The sequence below is a fragment of the Pipistrellus kuhlii genome, unplaced genomic scaffold (assembly GCF_014108245.1).
Source record: "Pipistrellus kuhlii isolate mPipKuh1 unplaced genomic scaffold, mPipKuh1.p scaffold_m20_p_22, whole genome shotgun sequence".
NCBI lineage: Eukaryota > Metazoa > Chordata > Mammalia > Chiroptera > Vespertilionidae > Pipistrellus > Pipistrellus kuhlii.
In genome coordinates this window covers 10,891,208-10,911,253 of record NW_023425521.1, presented here as the reverse complement: position 1 = coordinate 10,911,253, position 20,046 = coordinate 10,891,208, and the positions used below count along the sequence as shown (strand labels likewise).

Genomic DNA, 20,046 nt, shown 5'->3' with positions numbered 1-20,046 from the left:
TAAGACGGTCCTGAGCTAAGAAACTGGAGAACCACTGGTCTAATGACATCATTCTCAAAGTGTTTCTTCCTCTTTTACTAACTGCCAAAATATCCTGACCCTTAACTTATACAGATATTTATCCCTCACCTGTTGTCCATTTCGGATAAAAGTTCCAAACCAAGTCCGGACTTTCGCATTTGTTCCAAGAAGCAACCCACTAACAAAACAAACCAAGTCAGTCACTCCATCTTCACTGACTTCATTTTTAGTATGATCCAACGTCAAAGCTACTCCAAGGCCTGGCAAGTGACATTCTTCCACCTAACACAGCAAAGAAGACAAAATGAACTCAGTATCTTAAGGAAAAGAGCCAGGATGCTTCAGAATCTAAAGGCTCTAAAGTTTAGAGGAAGAAGTAGTATCACAAACATAAAAACCCAGAGAGGAAGCTAATACAACCAGGATACAATTATAACTTTCTACACGATTCCAAAACATCTTGGGAAGAGTTTCTGGTCCTCATATAAGGTCTTTTGTCTCATAAAAATAAGACCTCTTACCACCATGCCTCGGACCTTGAGGGCCTGAGAAGGGTTCATTTTACATAAGAAGCATAAGGCATCTGTCCTGCGCCTTCCTCCAAGACTTTCTTCATCCTGTCGTTCTCCATTTTTGATCAGGCCTCTACAAACTGAACATTCAATAGCCTCTATTACTTTAAGCTTTGTAAGTAAAGTTAGAAAAAAAATTTTCAGCCTTGAGAAGCAATCACTTTATGCAGATTAGACACTACAGAAGAAAAGAGTTAGGAAACTTGAAAGCATAGTAAAAGAAACTGGTAAAAATAAAGGAAAGAATAAAAAAGAGACTTAAAATATGCACAGTGACCTGTGGGACAATACCAAGGAGTCAAAAAGAGAAAGGGAATAGAAGACAAAAATATATTTCCCCAAATTTTATGAAAATTAAATTAAAAACCCAGAGAAACTCAATAATCTCCAAGCAGGATATACACAAAGAAGTCATATCCAGACACATCATAATCAAATTTCTGAAAACCAGTGATACAAAGAAAGTAGCCAGAATGAATGAATGAATCAATCAATCAATAAATAAATAAATATAGCCAGAGGCAAAAAGAAACATTGTATACAGAACAAAAATAAAAATTACCACAGAGAACAGAATGACATCTTGAAAGAGCTAAAATAAAATGCCAACCTAAACTTTTATGCCCAATGGAAATATCTTTCAAAAACGAAGGCAAGCCCAGCCAGTGCAGCTGTGAGGGTTGAGCATCAACCTATGAACCAGAAGATCACAATTCGATTCGCAGTCAGGGCACATGCCCAAGTTGCTGGCTCAACAAACTGAAAGGAAATCCACAATTATGTCTAGAGACATCAACACCCTTCCCTCAGTAACTACTAGAACAAGCAGACAGAAAATTAGCAAGGACACTGCTTCTAAAGGGCTTTTACGCATCACGTAATAATCTGTTAGAAATGTAAGAGAAACATTATCAGAATCTCCACTTTACAGACGTGAAGTATCTTGATGGCAATCACATAAAGAATAATTGACAAAGCTAGAAATTATGACCCCCAGATCCAGTGTTTTTTTCTCCTTGGCTCCCAATTCCCAAATTACCTTACTCAACAATGTTTTTATTTTTATGTCACTCAGACCCAAACAATAATCTTCAATCACTAGTAGTTTGAAATAGACATGAAAAATTTCAATTGATTTTTCTTCATTTCTATCTTACACTTTTCTGCAAACCAATAGCAATAAGGCTAAAAAACAGTGGTCTACTTGCTGGTATTTCTGATTACAGATACCATGCACTGACTGCTCGTTGGCTATTTCACAGATAGAGGTCTCCTCTCCTCTTTGCTCCCTGAGCATTGGGATTATATCTTCTAGTCCTTTGGTATTTTTTATTGTGATATTATAGCACCGGTGACTAATAGCAAAAAAAAATTTTGCTGTATGCTCATGTACTTCAAATATTAATCTCAAAGCAATTTTGAAACCTCTTAACGCAGTATTTCTAAAATTAATGCACACTAATAAACTTTCAAAAGACAAAAAAATCTCAAATAAAACCCCATAAATGTTTCTTGTTAGCTCAAATAGAGGTCCTTACATGCCCAAGTAAATTTCTTTAATTTCTCATTTCAAAATTATATTTACCTTCATTGAAACTATCAGGAACATTGGCCACCAACAGACACAAGAACCAGGCACCATTTCTAACATGTAGCAAGGCTTCAGCTACATCAACTATAGGAAGCAGCGAAGGGAGCTCTATGAAAAAACAAAGGCAATGTTACTACTAAAGAGTGACATTTCATTGTATTTACATTACACATCTTTTGACATTTCACTGATGTCATTTAAAAGAAATTAAATTAAAGCAATTTCTTTTCATAGTCTAGAGTTGAAGTGTCCAGTAAGACAACCACCAACCCCTTGTGGTTATTTAAATCTAAATTAAATAAAATTAAAAATAGCTCAGTTCTACCCGACCAGTGTGGATCAATGGTTGGGCATTGACCTATGGACCAGGAGATCACAGTTCGATTTCCCATCAGGGTACATGCCTGGGTTTATGAGCTTGGTCCCCAGTGTGGGGCAGGTAGAAGAGAAGAGAGAGAGAGGGAGAGAGACATCGATGTAAGCAATACACATCAATTGGTTGCCTTCTGCACACACCCTGACCTGGGCCAAGGACTGAACCTACAACCAAGGAATGTGCCCTTGACTGGGAATCAAACTCGAAACCTTTAATGTGCAGGCTGACGCTCTAACCACAGAGCACACCGGCCAGGGCTTTTTTGGTTTTTTTTTAGTTTTCACCCAAGGATGTGTTTTACTGATTTGAGAGAAAGAGGGGGGAGAAGGAGAGGCAGAAAGAAAAAGAGAAACAATTGGTTTAAAATCTGTTACCTTTTGATATGACCTCCAATCAACTGAGCTACACCAGACAGAGCATACTATTAGTCATTTTTTACTTAATTTTTTAGGGTACTTTCCAGGTTAAGAAGTGATACTGTATCATTTAACAAAAAACTATATCTGAAATGTATCTTAGCATTCATTACAGCACCTGCTTGTAAAATACAAAGTACATCTGCAGCTTCCTCCAAATAGACTGGACTCTCGAACAGCTCAGATGACTTGATAAAAAATTCTCCACTGGAATCAGATACCTAAATTAAATATATATATGAACTCTATTAATTTTAGGTAATTAATCAAATTCCTTACTAATTTTGTAATTATTTGTTCAGCTTATACACATCTCTTAATATGTCATTAATATACAGCATCAGAATATTCAGTATTCCATAAATTTGAACCAATGTAACCAATTAACAATTGCCTTAATTATTATTCAGACATGGCAGTATGGGTTGCTATAATTTATGTCTATATAAATATTTGGAGGACATCTAGAATTGAAGATAAGACAATCCAAAGAAATGAACTAGAAATGCTACCTATATAAATTGTAGCTGAAAAAAAAAAAAAAAGTGCAAACTTAAAGTAGCATAACAAATATAAATTCATGATCAATTCTGAATGAACTTTGAGAAAAACAAAGAATAAAAACTTAAGTCAAGCCGAAACCATTTGGCTCAGTGGTAGAGCATCGGTCTGCGGACTGAAAGGTCCCAGGTTCAATTCCGGTCAAGGGCATGTATATTGGTTGCGGGCACATCCCCGGTAGGGGGTGTGCAAGATGCAGCTGGTCGATGTTTCTCTTTCGTCGACATTTCTAGCTCTCTATCCCTCTCTCTTCCTCTCTGTAAAATATCAATAAAATATATTAAAAAAAAAAAAACAAAAAAAACCTTAAGTCAACAAAAGTACCTACTTTTTAAAAAATTTCTTACAGTAGTTTTGTCACCACATTTCCAATATGCCAGAAGCCTTCCATAACAGAAAGGTCACTTTTTTAATTAAAGACATCAAGTGAGGTTATTGAGAAAAACATGGAGGAGAAATACTGGTTGAAATTAAAGTTTTTCGTATAATAGAAGAGAGTAGAATAAAATAATTGTAATAGAAAGATATTTTAACATATCTTTAAAACTGATGAGCCTCTCTCCCCTTATCAAGTATTTTATTTAGAATAGAATTTCAGGAGGCTTCTTTCCTCCACAATTTATAAAACTTTATTTATTATAAATTAACTCACCTTGAAATCTAACAGTAAATAACTTTTCCCCTAAAACTTTGGACCTAATCTCATTTAACCCAGCTTACTATGAAGTTCTAATTTAGTTCTTTGTATGATAGACCCCTGATATTCACAAATTTAAAATTTAGAGTTTCAATTAACCATAATTACCCAAAGGTCCATAACCTAAAATAATCTACCATTTTGCTGGCACAAGAAGTTGAATAGCCTTTACTGTACAGAAGCAATTCAGTCATCTAGTAAGTAAAGCTAGCCAAGGACCCTCCATCCAATTCAGCTTTGATATTCCCTACTCACTGTTATATAGAGGTAATTAATACTCATCCAGTGGCTGTAGAAACTGTACATTTTTCAGTTATACACACAACATTTTAGGGGGAAAATTGTATCCTATAATGGTATAATCAAATTTGGTCAGCTTAGCTAACTGTCAAGAAGCTACTGTATAAACTCCATATAGAAAAAATTCCTATGCTGGAGAACACAGAATAGTCATACATGAGAGAAAACAGTAATAAGAGAAAGAAAGTCTTTAAGGCAGGTATTTAATAGCATTTCAACCTTTGAAAGGAGCATACTTATATAACGAACAGAAATATGTGTAGAAGAAGATGCATCCTGCCTGCCTTCTTGTCTCTGCTTCATGCATATTTTGAGCTGTAATTCAAATGAATGTACCTTGTTCATAATTGCCAACAGCTCACTAAGCACAAGACGCAATCGACGAGGTGAATCACTGTGTTCAAACTCTAACGTTAGTCCATGCTGAAGCTGGGATACCAGGATGCTCTCTCCAGTGCCTCCTCCAAGTTTATGCCTAACAAAGTACAAACGTGTAAATCAACAATTATGAGAACAGTGGCATAGAAATAGCAGAAAGGTTATCTTTTATTGAAATAATCTACAAAAGAATATATGGACTCTATTCATACATTTCATGAATGTATGAAATTACTACTTAGTTTGCCATTTATTTCAGGAATTTACAACCAATGTATAGACTCCATCACAAATGATAGTTAATACCCATTTCCATTAACAACAGTGGCACACTGTTGGATTCACAATGGGCAGGGAGGAACAAAACCTCTGCCGAGAATTTTAGAGGTTCAATGTAAACTTAAAAAACCTCTCGGGTGATTCCAATTAATTCTTCTACTCTAGGGCAGTGGTCGGCAAACTCAGTCAACAGAGCCAAATATCAACAATACAACGATTGACATTTAAGAGCCAATAACTGACTTCTGCACATAGGCCACGAAGATTCAGTCGCACTGTACGCGCATGCCCACACGTATTTTGTGGAAGAGCCACACTCAAGGGGCCAAAGAGCCGTGAGCCGCATGTGGCTGGAGAGCCTCGGTTTGCGGACCGCTGTTCTAGGAGAGCATACTCTACCCAGTTCCCACCGGGAGTAACTGGCCTAATCAGTGTAGACTGAATACAATAGTGTATATATCGAAACTTCTCTACACAACATTTTATAATATGGAAATTCAAAAGCACTTTAACTGTAAGTAGAAAAGAAAAAGAAAAAACAAAGTAAAATGCTCTCCAAAGTTTAGACTCTCAATCTTCTCTTTTTGGCATGCATCCAATAAAAAGCCCTAAAAGCTCCAAAAGATAGTGGATGCCTTCTTCCTTGGCAAGCCCAGGTAAGTCCCAATCTACATAATGTATATTATAGCATTACCTAAGCTGCTGCTCTTTGCTGGCATCCTGTTCCAAGGCATGGAAGTCCACAGACAACAACGCTACAATGGAGTTGACAGCTTCCACTCCAGAGAGAAGGCGAAGAATGAGCTTTTTATCCTGGGCCCAGCTTTGGCTCTGGTCAGCAGGAGCACAGAGTGCCATCCGCACCAAGCAGGGCAGGAGAAGTCTTAATTCTGGGTCACTTAAAGATGCCAAACGAACAACATCCACCTTCTGCATTGCCTCAAAAGCAAATGGGCTGACAAACTGAAGGCTTGTACACTCCGTCATTATCACTGTTGGTCCTAATTAAAAAAAAAAAAAAAAAAAAAAAAAAAAAGTAGGGATGTAACTCCCACATGTATGAATGCCCCTTTAAGTACCCTGAAAAACGTGGTTTATCTTTAATAGGCCCCTATGTGACCATCAGTTCCCTACATTTCCATTGCCATCTGGAAAATGAGAAAGAAAATAGTATATTAATGTCTCCTCTAACCTCGGGGATAGGAAGCAGAGAGACTAAGTAACAAGCCCGTAGTATTATCCCTAGTTAGTGGCAAAAGCCAAGGCTGAATCCTCATCTGCTATATCTCAGCCCAAAGCCTTCTCCATTGCCCCAGTCGTATGAGCGCCACACGTAAAATAAAAATAAACCATTGGCATGGTGAAGAATGCTCCTCTTCTGCCTCACATGCCTAGCCAACAGGTTAAAGAATGTCAGGCTTCGCTTCCCACACTCCGGGTGTCGGCATTGGTAAATGGCCTCAGTAGCCAAAAGCAATGTCAGATTCAAAACTCCGGAGGCCTGAACACTAACTATCCCGTGTCCCCTGGGTAAACACCAGCTGTGGAGGTGGGAGGTGCAATTCGCTATGGGAGACAGATGAGTCCCACTTGGGCACTTCTCAGTCCTCAGGAGTAAGCAGAGCCATTAAAAAAAATAAAAAAATAATAAAAGACAGGGCCATCATGGGTAAGAGTCGCGGGCAGAAACGCTGCTTCGCTCTTCAGCAGGAGGAGCTGGCTTCTCCCAGAGGGGCGGGCTGAGGGAGCGGAGAGGTGCCCTGTGTGCTCCTAGGTCTCGCCCCGGGGGAACGAGAACCAGCCAGCCCCTCGGGCTGAGAGACGCTGGCCGGCTGCCCACCGGGGCCCGGCGACGCGCTGGGGTCCGAGACGCGGCAACTTCAGAGCTTCCGATACACCCTCCAACCTCCCGGGGTCCCGCCCGCGTCCGCGTCCTACAAGCGGGGCGCGGCAGAAATCGAGAGCGCGGTCCGAAGTCGGGCCTAGGCGATCACTGGGCTCCCCCGACCCTAGCTGTGCTCTGAGTCACCCTGGGCACCCCGAAGTCTGATGCCGGGGTCAACCGGGTCAGCGGTGCGAGGGGGGGGGTGGGCTGGATGGGGTCTCCGCGTAAATGGCAGAACCCGGGCTGAAGGGAGCAGAAAGAGGAGGAGACTGTTTCAACCTGCACCCCAGCGCCTTCATTCATCCCAAGCGTCTGGCTCCGGTCGGCCACCGTAGTGGGTTGAGAGGAAGAGCGGAGGCGAGAGGAAACCCGGAGACGGCGGCGCGGACGGCGCGGTGCGCGTGCGCGGCCCCGCCCCTTCCCCCGCTGGCCCCGCCCACTTTCCCCTCCGGAGGGTTTGGAACTCATCGTCAGTGTTTTCCAGGCTCTGCCCGCCGGGTCACTGGGCCCCTTCGAACTGCAGTTTCGGCTTCACGTGGCTTCACGTAGTTAAAAGCAGCGTTAGGGTTGTCCCCGCTGTTCTTGGAACCGAACAGACTGTACTTCTCCCATCGCTGCCTCTGCCCTCCCTGCACCAAAGTTCTAGAATCCTAGGGTTTGTAGGAGAGTTTAAAAAGTCATCTCATCCCGAGCCTTCCTTCTCTCTCCTCACACACAGTCAGAAGGGAAACCTCTCATCTCAGGGTTCCTAAGTTAGGGTCTGTGGGTCTTTAGAGCGCGATGGAGATTCGGGAATTCCCTGGAATCGGCAGGAATTGCGAGCTGCGTGGCGTGTCTTCTGCAAAGAGGGTCCAAAACTTGCAACAACTCAAAGAACACTGGTCCCCCAGGAAAGATTCAGAACTTTCTAAAACACTCTGTATGTTTCATACTATCTCTAAGTGCCTGGTTCAGCACCTTCTATTTACAAAACATTGTGCTAGGAGTTGTAAACGAAAATATTTGACAGACAGTGCTTTATAGTTGCCAAGGCTTTGACGGAGAGGTGGTCTCTTTAAAAATAAGGTCTATGCTCCGGCCGGGTTGCTCGATGGTTAGTGTGCCTGCCCACACACCAGGGGTCGCAGGTGGGATTCATTTCCAGGGCACGTACCTGGGTTGGGGCTTCCACCCCCTAGGCGAGTGTGGGATGCAACCAGTCAATGTGTCTATCACATGGATGTTTCCCTCCCTCCCTCCCTTTGAAAATCAATGGGGAGAAAATATCCCCGGGTTCTTAACAACACTAATATAATAATAATAATAATCTTTCAACATGAAAAAATCTTTAAAGCAAGAACTAATTGTGTTGCGGTGTTTCTCAGACTTTTTTCCACCTGTTCCACAGTAATACATTTCATATCGTGCCTCAAAACACACATATGCATATGAACCCACATTTAAATAGAAACAGGCACCTTATGAAGTAATACACATACTACATGTAATGTATCCCATTCTACTTTAAATTGCTGGTCTCTACATACAAATTTATTTCACAACTGTACAATATTGTTATTTTTAAGCTAATATTTATTAAGGAGTTATTTATTGAACACTTACTAGGCACTGGTGCTTTATCTCTATTATCAGATTTAATTCTGAGGTAGATAATCTCCATTTTAAAATTGTGGAAATTGAGAGGTTAAGCAATTTAATCTCCTTGGATAGTTATTTCAAACACTGATTTGGGGGAACAATAGAAGAGCAGGTGTATGTAAATTGATTTTTAAGATCTCTTTAAATCTAATTGTTTATGATCCTGAAATCATTAACAGAGAGACAACACGCAGATCCATCTTCATCAACAGGAAACAGCAAATCATGTTTAGCCTGAACAAAATAGCTAGTGTGATGGGGACAAGTACCGACATTTAAGTTCCCTTTTTTCTTCTCTTCCAATTCTAATCTCAGTATCACCACCACCCAGAGTTGCTCAAACCAGAAACATGTAAGTCACCCTAGACTCCAGCCTCTCCCCCAAATATCCACTTAGTCAGCAAGTCTTTCAAATCTATATTGCAGTGCTTGCCAATGAAATCATTTTGACAATCACACAGGAACACAGGCACCCTAGTAAAAAAGACTCCTGAACTTTCGAGTTTTAGAGCTGCTTTCTCTGAGGTCGATTATCTAACTATACCACAATTTATAAAGGTGTTGCAGCCCACATGTTCAATTAGGCAGATTCAGAAACTTCTAGTATGGCAAATAATGCTACAAATTAGCCCATTTAGTTGCCTATAAAACACAAAACCTTAGCTGGGACCGGTTTGGCTCAATGGATAGAGCGTCGGCTTGGGGACTGAAGGGACCTGGGTTCGATTCCGGTCAAGGGCATGTACCATGGTTGCGGGCATATCCCCTGTAGGGGGTGTGCAAGAGGCAGCTGATCGATGACTCTCTCTCATCGATGTTTCTAACTCTCTATCTCTCTCCCTTCCTCTCTGTACCAAAAAATATCAATTTAAAAAAATAAAAAAAATAAAAAAAATCTTAGATTATCAGTGGAGATTCTCATATCTTTACTTCACCCTTTTGTGATTATAATTATAATCCCCATTTTAGACCAATGTAGCACTGAGGTTCGTTACCATTTGTTCATACAAAAATATATTTCATGAATTCTGTGAGTTCTTCTTTCACATTTTAATCTCTCTGAAATTGGGATGTCTTAAAGTCAAGTATTAAATTGTACCTGGCAGCATTTTTAGTGACACATAAAATAATCATGGCTTACAAATGCTGGTGTCTTAGGTTTGATTAAACATGCATGCTGTGGTTCCTATACTTTTAAGTTGAAAGAGAAGATCCTTCCTCAATGAAAGAAACCTCTGACTGGCTTGCTTTGACTGTTTTCTACTTGAGCTATTTTTAATCAGACCGGGGATCAGGGGCAGAGAAACAAAAAGACATTACCTACTATGTTTCAGGAATACTGGGTGCTTTGATGTAGATTATTGTTGAGTAATTAAACTTCAAAAAGTTAGAAGACGAAGGTATTTAAAGAAGGACCAATGTTCTTTGGAAATAGAATCACAGAATTTCAAAAGTAAAAGAATTTCCTCAATGAGCCTCTTTTATCTTGCAAGATTTCTTCCATTGTTTCAACCTGTAGAGATGTTTTGATTTCCTTCTAACCTGGCTACTTGCTTTGGCAAACAGTTCATATTTTTATCAATTTTATGGATAGATGTTGATATAGAACCAGCCAAGGTTCTATAGTATAGCATTAGAGATCTCCAGATTGATATAGCTTCCACCAACCAAGCCTCTTTGGTTATGATTTTCAACTATTAAGATGCCAAAACCGGTTTGGCTCAGTGGATAGAGCATCGGCCTGTGGACTGAAATCAGGTCCCAGGTTCGATTCTGGTCAAGGGCATGTACCTTGGTTGTGGTCACATCCCCAGTAGGGGGTGTACAAAAGGCAGCTGACCAATGTTTCTCTCTCATCAATGTTTCTAACTCTCCCTCTCTCTTCATCTCTATAAAAAAAAAAATCAATATTTTTTTAAAAAATCACTCAACTACTTTATTAACCAATGTCACCCCAATAAATTCAATAAAAGTAAAATAAAGAAATCATCTCAACCTCTAAAACACTTTCCTATTTGGGAATAGTGTTGATTTTTATTTTATTTTTAAAATATATTTTATTGATTTTTTACAGAGAGGGAGAGAGATAGAGCTAAAAATGTCGATGAGAGAGAAACATCGACCAGTTGCCTCTTGCACACCCCCTACTGGGGATGTGCCCGCAACCAATGCATATGCCCCTGACCAGAATCGAACCCGGGACCCCCCAGTCCACAGACTGACGCTCTATCCACTGAGCAAAACAGGTTTTGGCAAACTTCTTTTAATGTCACTTCTTCAAAATAGACTTGCCCAGGCCGTGGTATTTTGTGGAAGAGCCACACTCAAGGGACCAAAGAGCTGCAGTTTGCCAACCATGGGACTAAATTATAGTAAAAAAATAAACTGTGAGACAGAAAATAAAAGTTGCGACAACATAATATACACATCCTTTTAAAGAATTATTTTTAAAATTCTGCTGGCAGAAACTGTTTTAAAATGAAAATTTTGGAATTTGTCCTTAGCTTAAGTTTGACAAAAAAATGTTTAAAACTAGAGACCCGGTGCACAAAACTCATGCACAGGTAGGATCCCTAGGCCTGGTCAGCAATCAAAGCCAATCAGAGCCCCCACTGACACCTGCCTTGGCTGGCCTGGCACCACCCACTCACTGCCTCCCTTCCCCTCCCCCACCCCTGCATCCCATGTCTCCTCCCTCTATGGGATGACTGGCACCCGTCTTGGAGGTGATCAGCTGGGCAATCGGGACAGCACCACAAGCTCGTCAGCCAGCCCCACCCCCTGATCACCCTGCTCTGCTGCCACCACAGATCACCTCCCTCTGCGGTGGACCCGGCCCCTGCTGGCAACCATGGCTGGCCTGGGGCCGGGGCAGCTCCTGCATTGAGCGTTTGCCCCCGATGGGAAGTGCGCATCATAGCAACCGCTGTTCCACTGGTTGTTCAGTCAATTTGTGTATTAGGCTTTAAATATATATGGCTAGAGGCCCAGTGCACGAACTTGTGTACTAGTGGGGTCCAGCCAGCCTGTCCCCGATGGTCACCATCAGGGGCAGGCTGGTTGGGGCAAGGGGCTGCAGGTGTTCTGGTCATTCCACTTTCCAGGCAATTTGCATATTGCCCTTTTATTATATAGGATAGTTGCTTAGACAGAATGGACAGAGAACAAAAAAGGTTAGAGCTATTTTTAATGGATTGTTTATATCTGAATAACAATCTTGTTTCTAAAATATTTGATTTTAAAAAAAAATATGACAGAGCTATGCTTTAAATATTTGAAGGTAACTTCTTTCAACTAGAAAACTAATATTTAACTAATCAGTCTGAAAGGAATTAGGATGCACGTGTATATATATAATTTTCCTATACATTTATTTAACTTTGATATATGATTAAAATATTTTCTAAAAATAAAATACTTCAGCCCTGGCCAGTGTGATCTGGTGGTTAGAGGGTAGGCTCTCACACCAAAGGAGTGCAGGTCCAATTCCTCATCAAGGGGCACACACCTGGGTTTCAAGTTCCCTCCCAGATGCATATGGGAGGCCACTAATGGATCTCTCTCTCTCTCTCCTCCCGCCCCTCCTCCTTCCCTTCCTCTCTCTAAAAAGCAATGGAAAAAGATATCCTTGGGTGAGGATTAACAAAAAAATAAAATACTTAGGATGGAGAAGTTAAAAGTCCATTAATCAGTTTTTAGGTTGCTCCTTTCCATTTATAAATGACCAAAAAAGTAATACTACTCCTGATTTTCACACAAACTTTGGAGATATTTTCAACAGAATGAGACACCACAATGAAGGCTTCATGAATAATTTATTCCATTTGAAGTTTTGTTTTTTTGTGTGTTTTTTTAAAAGTATAAACCTTTTAATTTCCTCAATCACAATTTATACAACTCAGTGTTATGGCATTCGGCAGCAATAGTGTTTGTTCCTTATTCTTTTATGTCACATTAAAAAAAAAAAAAAGCAATTGAACCATATTGTCACTGCTAAACAACTTTAAAACGCTCCTTCATAAAGTGACCAAGCTATTTTGAGTTGATGCTGACACATGTCCAGTAATGATGTTACAATTTGTAGTTTAAATTCAGTAACTGTAAGGTCCACAAATCCAGTTTACTTTGAAAACTAAAGCTATTTTAAAACTTTATGAACACATCAACCTGAGGAGTATTTTAGGTCCCAAATCCAGTTTTTTAGTTCATACTCCACAAAAAAGAAAACATATATATATATATATATATATATATATATATATATATATATATATATATATATATATAAAGTTAAACCACAGTTCTGGGCCCATTAAAACACCAAGAAAACCCCAAAAGGTTAAGATTTCCAGCTGATTTGGGGGATGGGGCAAAAAAATGTATGTCAAAAACATTTTTCTTTAAGTTAGACAAACTAAAATCTTAAGAGGAAAACAGACTAAAACATCACTCATGCACATTAAATGTATTAATAGACTGATATTCAATGCCATAGTGGATGAGAGGCAAATTATATGATGCAACAGCATTTAAAAACTTCCTTTTAATGTATTCAATTTGAACATTTTAAATAATGCAACATAGTATTTTGATATTACAGTATTAACATAGTGCTTGATTAAAGATCTGCAAATCTTTGTAGTAACACATTAAGTTAAAAAAGTTACCTCAGAAGGTAAATATGAAGACAAAAGGAGAATATTTTAATACAGTAATCTGTGCCGTACTGACAATTGAGTAGGAATACAGCTGAGGATAGTTGACTAAGTAGTAAGAGCTTAATTTTAGTGGTTTAAGAAAAGTTTAGAAAGATTAAAAATTACAACTACTTTAAAATTTAAGGATTACATATAAGTACACTTGGTGGCCTTCTGGCCAAACAATAAGGTGTACAGAAATTTATTCATACAGTGTTAATTCACAGTCCTGATAACTGAATGGCTTGCATAAGAAAGGTATGGCTAGATGTTTCTGACTGGCTGGAAGCAGAAATTATATAAGTAATCTTTTTAAATGCCAAAATACTGAAATTCCACCCTGCTTTATAATGGATAACAGCACAAAAAAACAGATATTAGCATTGTAACAAGGAAGTCAAGGTGTTGCTGATCAACTGGTATAAAGCATATTATTTTGCTTACCTATTTAAACAAAACAAAACAGCCTACACTTGTCTGTGGCAGTACATTAGTAAGTACTCCTTACTAGTAAGTACTAGTAAGATCCATCATCCTGCATAAAAGGCTTTTTTTTTCTTCTTCAAAATAAGTCTCCTGACCTTTTCTAATGGCTATTTAATAATTTTCTATTTGAGTGTGAACTTATATATGAAAGGAAGAAAAACACATCAGTAAATCCTGTATATTTGGAACTACTCCCTGATTCCCAAATAAAAAGGAATTGTATACTGGGTTCATTCCTTATGGCTCCATATAAAAGAAACTGTCAGGGAATAATTTTTAAAAATCTATTTTCAAACTGAGATGTGGTTACTAAAAGCTAGTAATTTTAAACAACTTAGAATATAGCTTCTATTTTTAAAAGTTACTATTGTGCTAAGTATATAAAAAAGGATACTCTTTTTATAGAAATTCCAAATAAGCATCTTTTCCTTCAAATCTCAGACAAGTTTTTTTTTAAAGTATAGAATAAACATGCAACATAATCCTTACTGTGTTAGCATAATTTAAAAATGAATGCAGAGATGTGATCTTTAAATTTTAATTTCAAAATATGCTGACCATTGGGATTGCATAATTTTGAAAAAATGATTGATAAATCTTTGTCATTAATTGTTTTCTTTATAGAAAAAAGACTTAATGTTTTAATATACACAATTTGAAGAAGTTATACTGTTCATAAGAAAGTGATATTTAAGCTAAGCATATAGAATTTACAAAACATATTTCAGTAAAAAATAAAATAAAATAAAAATACCGAATTACTGCTTTGTAAATACAATTGATTTTGTCCTTGTAGAGAATCAGTGAACTTACAAATCTGGAATTTTGCTAGACTGTTTCCAAGAAAGAAAGGTAGACTTGGCGACTGTGAATTCAAGTCAGCAGCACAGGTAGGAGGCTAACTTGGACTCTCTTGTGAGCAGCACTGTAGAAAGGGTTTTCCAAGGGGGTAAAGCCTGCATAGAAGCAATTATCTTGGCATGTGCAAACAAGAAGGGGAAAGCTGTATCGAAGGAAGGGGTGAATTAAAGTCCCTAAAATTCAAGTCCCTTCTTTAGGGAGGTGAGAACCTCCTTGACATATGTCCTGCCTTAATCTGAACTGTGTTATAGAAAGTACAGACTCTGGTGTTTGGGACTGTCATCTCCAAACCAAGAAAATTAAATAAATAAAAGGCAAAGGGGAAACAAACAGATTAAGTTTAGAAAATGGTTTTTAACTAGTGAAATAGAGTCTGAATACCAGAATTCACTGAGAATCTATTTACACCACAGTTTGATCGCACACACACACCCATACATATGCATACTCTCACACACATTCCCAATCTTTAATTTAATAATAAAAAAAAAGTCAAACCATCAAGAGTGACTGCTCTTAAAATAATTTGTAAAATGCCTAGAGCTGGGCTAAATTTCAACCTTATAGCAGATCCTGAAGATAATTTTCATAATTAATATTCCCATGCCTAGATGTGCCACTGTTAAAACTGAAAAAAATTTAAGCATGTAACATGAAACACCAAAATTAGTTTAAGCATTCAGTAGCAAATGTTTTTCTTGTAAAACTAAGTTTTTTTCCCACTGGAAATGGCCTGAAATATTAGTCATAGCCCTAAACCATAGTACAAAATATAACTGAAGATTTCTTATTTTATTCTACGTTAAACCACTTAACAATATCACTTTGTATATTGCCATCATGTTATTCTGTAAAGGTGTGATATATAAAATGCTGTAAGACCTGGTACCTTTTCAATTTATAAACACAGTGAACTTCATTACTGTACATGTACTCTGCAACTACAGCTTAGCTGTAAATCCTCCACACACAATGGTATGGACATTATTCCCCCTCTATTCCCATTAAACTGTACATCAAGACAATACAAATTTACTGTCCCACCCACCCCTTACAAAAAAATAATACTCTAAAAGCAACCCTACTGCAACTTTTTAATTAAGACGATTACATATATTTTAGACCAATTGCTTTAAAGCAAGAAGGCAGTATAAACCTTCTAGGAAAATTTTTATAAAAGAGGTTAAGAAATATAAGACAATTTATACATTTAAAAACTTACAATAAATAAGAGATGCAGGCATTTTGAATACTAGATACTATACTCCAATACAAGAACATCTTGATGTTCTGAAACCATATGTTAAAATTCATTGTTCCTTGTTTCCTCTCCATGCTTTTATTATTCATTTAACATGACTGGGTACTATGGCTCATTACTCTTCACAAATACTGTGACTGGGGAAAAAAAAAAAGGTTAATTTTGCTACGAAAATGTTATAATACGTTTTGTATGATCAGTCATCACCCTAAAGAGTTCAATATAGTCAATGAAAAATAGCAGGATTATAGCCCCTCCCCCCAAGTCAAAACAATATTTGTTGAAGTAATAAGATTTAGACCCTATCACAAATGACTTTCAGTGAGAAGATAACTGTAACTTAATCTTGCAGCAAATGTCTTTTTTTCCTTGTTATTTTCTCGCACAGTTCCATCAAATGAAGATCACAGCATATTCATGATAAAGTTATATAACTGATTCAGCACCACAAAATGAATTGGGAGACATGAGCGTCTGTCCTGGATTGCAGGGTCACAGGTTAGCCAGGAGAGTGCATTGTACTGTTCCAAAACAAACCTGGAAAGCAAATAAACTATTTAAGTCATGTATTTATTTATACTGTAGATTTTGGGAGCAGTTTCCAAATTATGGCATTTATTAGTAAGATTCAAAGTAACTTAAAAAAAAAAAAAGAAGGACCCAGCCAGTGTGGCTTGGTGGTTGAGTGTTGACCAATGAACCGGAAAGTCATGGTTCGATTCCTGGTCATGGCATATGCCTAGGTTTTGGGCTTGATCCCCAGTAGAGGTCGTTAAGAAAGCAGCCAATTATCTTTCATTATAAATGTTTCCACCCCTCTCTTCCTCTTCTTTCCTCTCTCTGAAATCAATAAAAACATTAAAAAAAAATGGAAGTTATAGAATAGTGAGTCCTTGGGAAGATTAAAGTAATTCATAAAAATTACTCTCAAAAGTAGATCACAGTGTGTTAGCAAGAAAAAGCACTCATTCTGAATGGTATCATTTATCTTGAGACCCGAAAAAATATGTAAGGATCAATCCTGGAGAGAACACCTGATGGTAAAAAGAGCTGTACCTGAGGACATCTGAAGTCTGATTTGAGTCAAGTGGGTGGGAGTCTTTACTGTGAAGCAGCTCGTCAGATTGCACTGAAGGCACATGGAGGTGCAAAGAGGCCTAAAAATAACAAGAAAAGTAACAGGATATCAGCCAAAGGAAAAAAATCAAGGTGCCTGCCTTGATGAGATACATTTTAGACCTATGTAAGGAATATAAGAATGCTTATTTTTGTTTAATTCATTACAGTAGTAGTAATTTATATCAAATCTTACTTCCTTCTCTTCAGCTTTGTTTTTAGACACAATCTTAAAAAAAAAAAAAAAGATTTCCAATGATTTTCTAAGTGTAAACTGCCTATAAGGGTAAAGTAAATGTTTAAGAAAGCACTGAACTGATAAGCCTCAGTACAGTCTCTATCTAGGTTACATAGAACTTAAGCCTATAAAGACCTAGATGTAGCACTGAAAGAAGTTAACAGGAGTAAGCATATGCAAATATTTTACTTATAAAGTTATAAATATATATATATATATTTTTTGCTTAGTTAAAATAACTTCTTTATTTTAAAACTATAGGAAGACAGATTTGGAATAGTCAAGGCAAGAACAAGGAGATACTTGAAAAATCCAACAGATTTATTTTGTCTTGAAAACCAAATTCTGGTAACGTAAGTTTTCTCCCCAGCTTAAACTTCAGATATGCTTTTAAAAGTAATACAAGTTTAACAATAATGAATTATTTAAGAATAATCATAATATAATAATAATGTGAGCAAGGGTCTAGAAGTTTAAGACTAAAAATTCAAATTTAAAAAAAAAGTTCAAACTTAGTATGAATTTAAAAATTAGAGTTATTTCATAATGAGATAATTCTCTTGGTGATCTTGTATAAAATCAAATGTGGCAATGCATTTAAGACCTTAGACAAAAGCTAAAAGGTTTCAAAAAGCCACTTTTATATATTTCTCAGGATGTAAACCAACAGTTAGCATTATTTGGGAACTATCATAGAAATGGCAATACCTTAAGAAAAAGGGGACACTGATATTGTGCTTGAGGACATGCTGACCAGAACCAGTCAGGTAACGGACCCGCTTTGGCAGTTGATACAAAGTAACCAAGGGCCAATGGTTGCTGAAGAATATTAGTTACTTCATCATGAGACTCTGTTGAAAGTAGCCGATCAGTACCCTGACCCTTAAAAAGACAAAATTAAAAGTGTGTTAGTTCATTTGATATATCTAGGCATTAGATATAAATACAGAATGACTGCCAGAACCAGTTTGGCTCAGTGGATAGAGTGTCGGTCTGCGGACTGAAAAGTCCCAGGTTTGATTCCGGTCAAGGGCATGTACCTTGGTGGCAGGCACATCCCCAGTAGGGGGTGTGCAAGAGGCAGCTAATCAATGTTTCTCTATCATCGATGTTTCTAACTCTCTATCTCTCTTACTCTCTGTAAAAAAATCAATAAAATACATTTTTAAATAAATAAATACAGAATGGCTCATGGAAATCAATTACTTCAATTTTTTTAAATGCTGAAGGATATTTTTAAAAATTTCTAGGACTTATTAGTAAGAGTATCATAATTAATAATACCATTAAAAGAATGAGTTTTAACAGTTGCATAAGGAAATATGTTCAGAGTTTGTGTGTGTATAAATCTTAGTAACTGACCTAAATATACAACATGATCAATGAAATTTCTGTATTTTCTAAAACTTCCTCAACTAATTCCTGACCACCACACCCCCATCCAAAAGGTGGATTAAAATTTAACTTTGTTCATCTAGCAATACCTATAAAATACAATTAAGAATGTTTTGAAAAGCATATGACAACATGAAGAGACTCTACTAAGTGATGCTCATAGCCTTTGGATTAGTCAAATGTATTTCTTGGTATTCATTTTAAGGCAATAGGTGAAAAGAAAAATTATTTGCATAAAGATGTTCATTGCAAAATTGCCTATAACAGAAAAAAAATAACCTCAATGTCCAACATTTGGGAATGATATAACAAATTATGCTAAAACAACAATACAATGTTACAAAGCTGAAATAGTTCTTGAAAGCTATACTATAAATACATGTGGAAGCTAATTTGCTAAAAGTAAAAATGGTCTTATTAAAGTGGTGAGATTACTGGTGCTTTTTCTAATATATATATATATATATTTTAATATATTTTATTGAATTAAGCTAGAAACATCGATGAGAGAGAATCATCAATCAGCTGCCTCTTGCACCCTCCCCCCCCCCCTACTGGGGATGTGCCGGCAACCAAGGTACATGCCCTTGACTGGAATAGAACCTGGGACCTTTTAGTCTGCAGGCCGACGCTCTATCCATTGAGCCAAACCGATTTCGGCATCTCATATAATTTTTTTAATAATCTCATTTTTTCCCCCCAAGTTAAAGAAAGCAGGAAAGAATGCAAAGTAAGAAGACTGGACAAAGATCTTCATTTTTAAGAGGCAGGTTCTAAACATATACATACTAAAATAGTCAAACCACCACTACATATAATTTCACTTAAAGATGTAATTCAAATGAGGCCCAATCAGTTTTCAGGTCAAACAGAAAGAGAAAATAGTCTGCTAAAAATAAACAGAGTTTGGGAGGCAAGGTAGTCAGTGTTTTTTCTGTTATGAGAAAATTAGTATTTCTATTATGTTGCTTGTCACAGCCCTGATATGAATATCAGTTCATAGAACAATACTGATTCTCAGATAATCCAGTCCTAGACTTGAGCAGAAGCTATGGTGAACTGGCAGGAAAAATACAAAAGAAGGATTAATGTAAAGTAGTCTAGAAAATATGAAGTCAGGAAAAGCAGAGCCACAGAGGCCCCTCTCCCCTTAATATTGTATAATTCAGAGAAGAGAAATACATGAATGTACTGTTAATTTCACTATTTGCTAAATTAAACAAGGAAAAAACAGGGCTCTATTTCATGAATCCATTCATTACTAAGTTAATGAATAAC

The 20,046-nt window shown here is 37.5% G+C and overlaps 2 protein-coding genes across 12 annotated transcripts in view; both read right to left on the bottom strand.

Moving 5' to 3' along the window:
* Positions 1 to 7,486, bottom strand: part of INTS2 (integrator complex subunit 2) — a 37,435-nt gene extending 29,949 nt beyond the window's left edge. For 2 of the 4 annotated variants that reach the window (XM_036451415.2, XM_036451421.2), the window contains exons 1-7: positions 7,370 to 7,427; positions 5,886 to 6,192; positions 4,871 to 5,009; positions 3,095 to 3,197; positions 2,179 to 2,292; positions 543 to 673; positions 130 to 303 (exon numbers count right to left, since the gene is read on the bottom strand). In XM_036451415.2, coding sequence (XP_036307308.1) covers positions 130 to 303; positions 543 to 673; positions 2,179 to 2,292; positions 3,095 to 3,197; positions 4,871 to 5,009; positions 5,886 to 6,192; positions 7,370 to 7,379 — 978 coding nt within the window. In that variant the 5' untranslated portion in view covers positions 7,380 to 7,427. Of the gene's footprint in view, positions 1 to 129; positions 304 to 542; positions 674 to 2,178; positions 2,293 to 3,094; positions 3,198 to 4,870; positions 5,010 to 5,885; positions 6,193 to 7,355 lie in introns of all 4 variants that reach the window. The other 2 variants (XM_036451417.2, XM_036451416.2) reach the window with 2 other exon arrangements.
* Positions 7,487 to 13,242: 5,756 nt separating this feature from the next.
* The window catches only part of MED13 (mediator complex subunit 13), a 90,229-nt gene continuing 83,425 nt past the window's right edge, over positions 13,243 to 20,046 (bottom strand). For 7 of the 8 annotated variants that reach the window (XM_036451411.1, XM_036451410.1, XM_036451412.1 and 4 more), the window contains 3 exons: positions 18,082 to 18,255; positions 17,076 to 17,176; positions 13,243 to 16,556 (listed from right to left, as the gene is read on the bottom strand). In XM_036451411.1, the coding sequence (XP_036307304.1) occupies positions 16,424 to 16,556; positions 17,076 to 17,176; positions 18,082 to 18,255 (408 nt within the window). In that variant the 3' untranslated portion in view covers positions 13,243 to 16,423. Of the gene's footprint in view, positions 16,557 to 17,075; positions 17,177 to 18,081; positions 18,256 to 20,046 lie in introns of those variants that run through there. The other variant, XM_036451413.2, reaches the window with a different exon arrangement.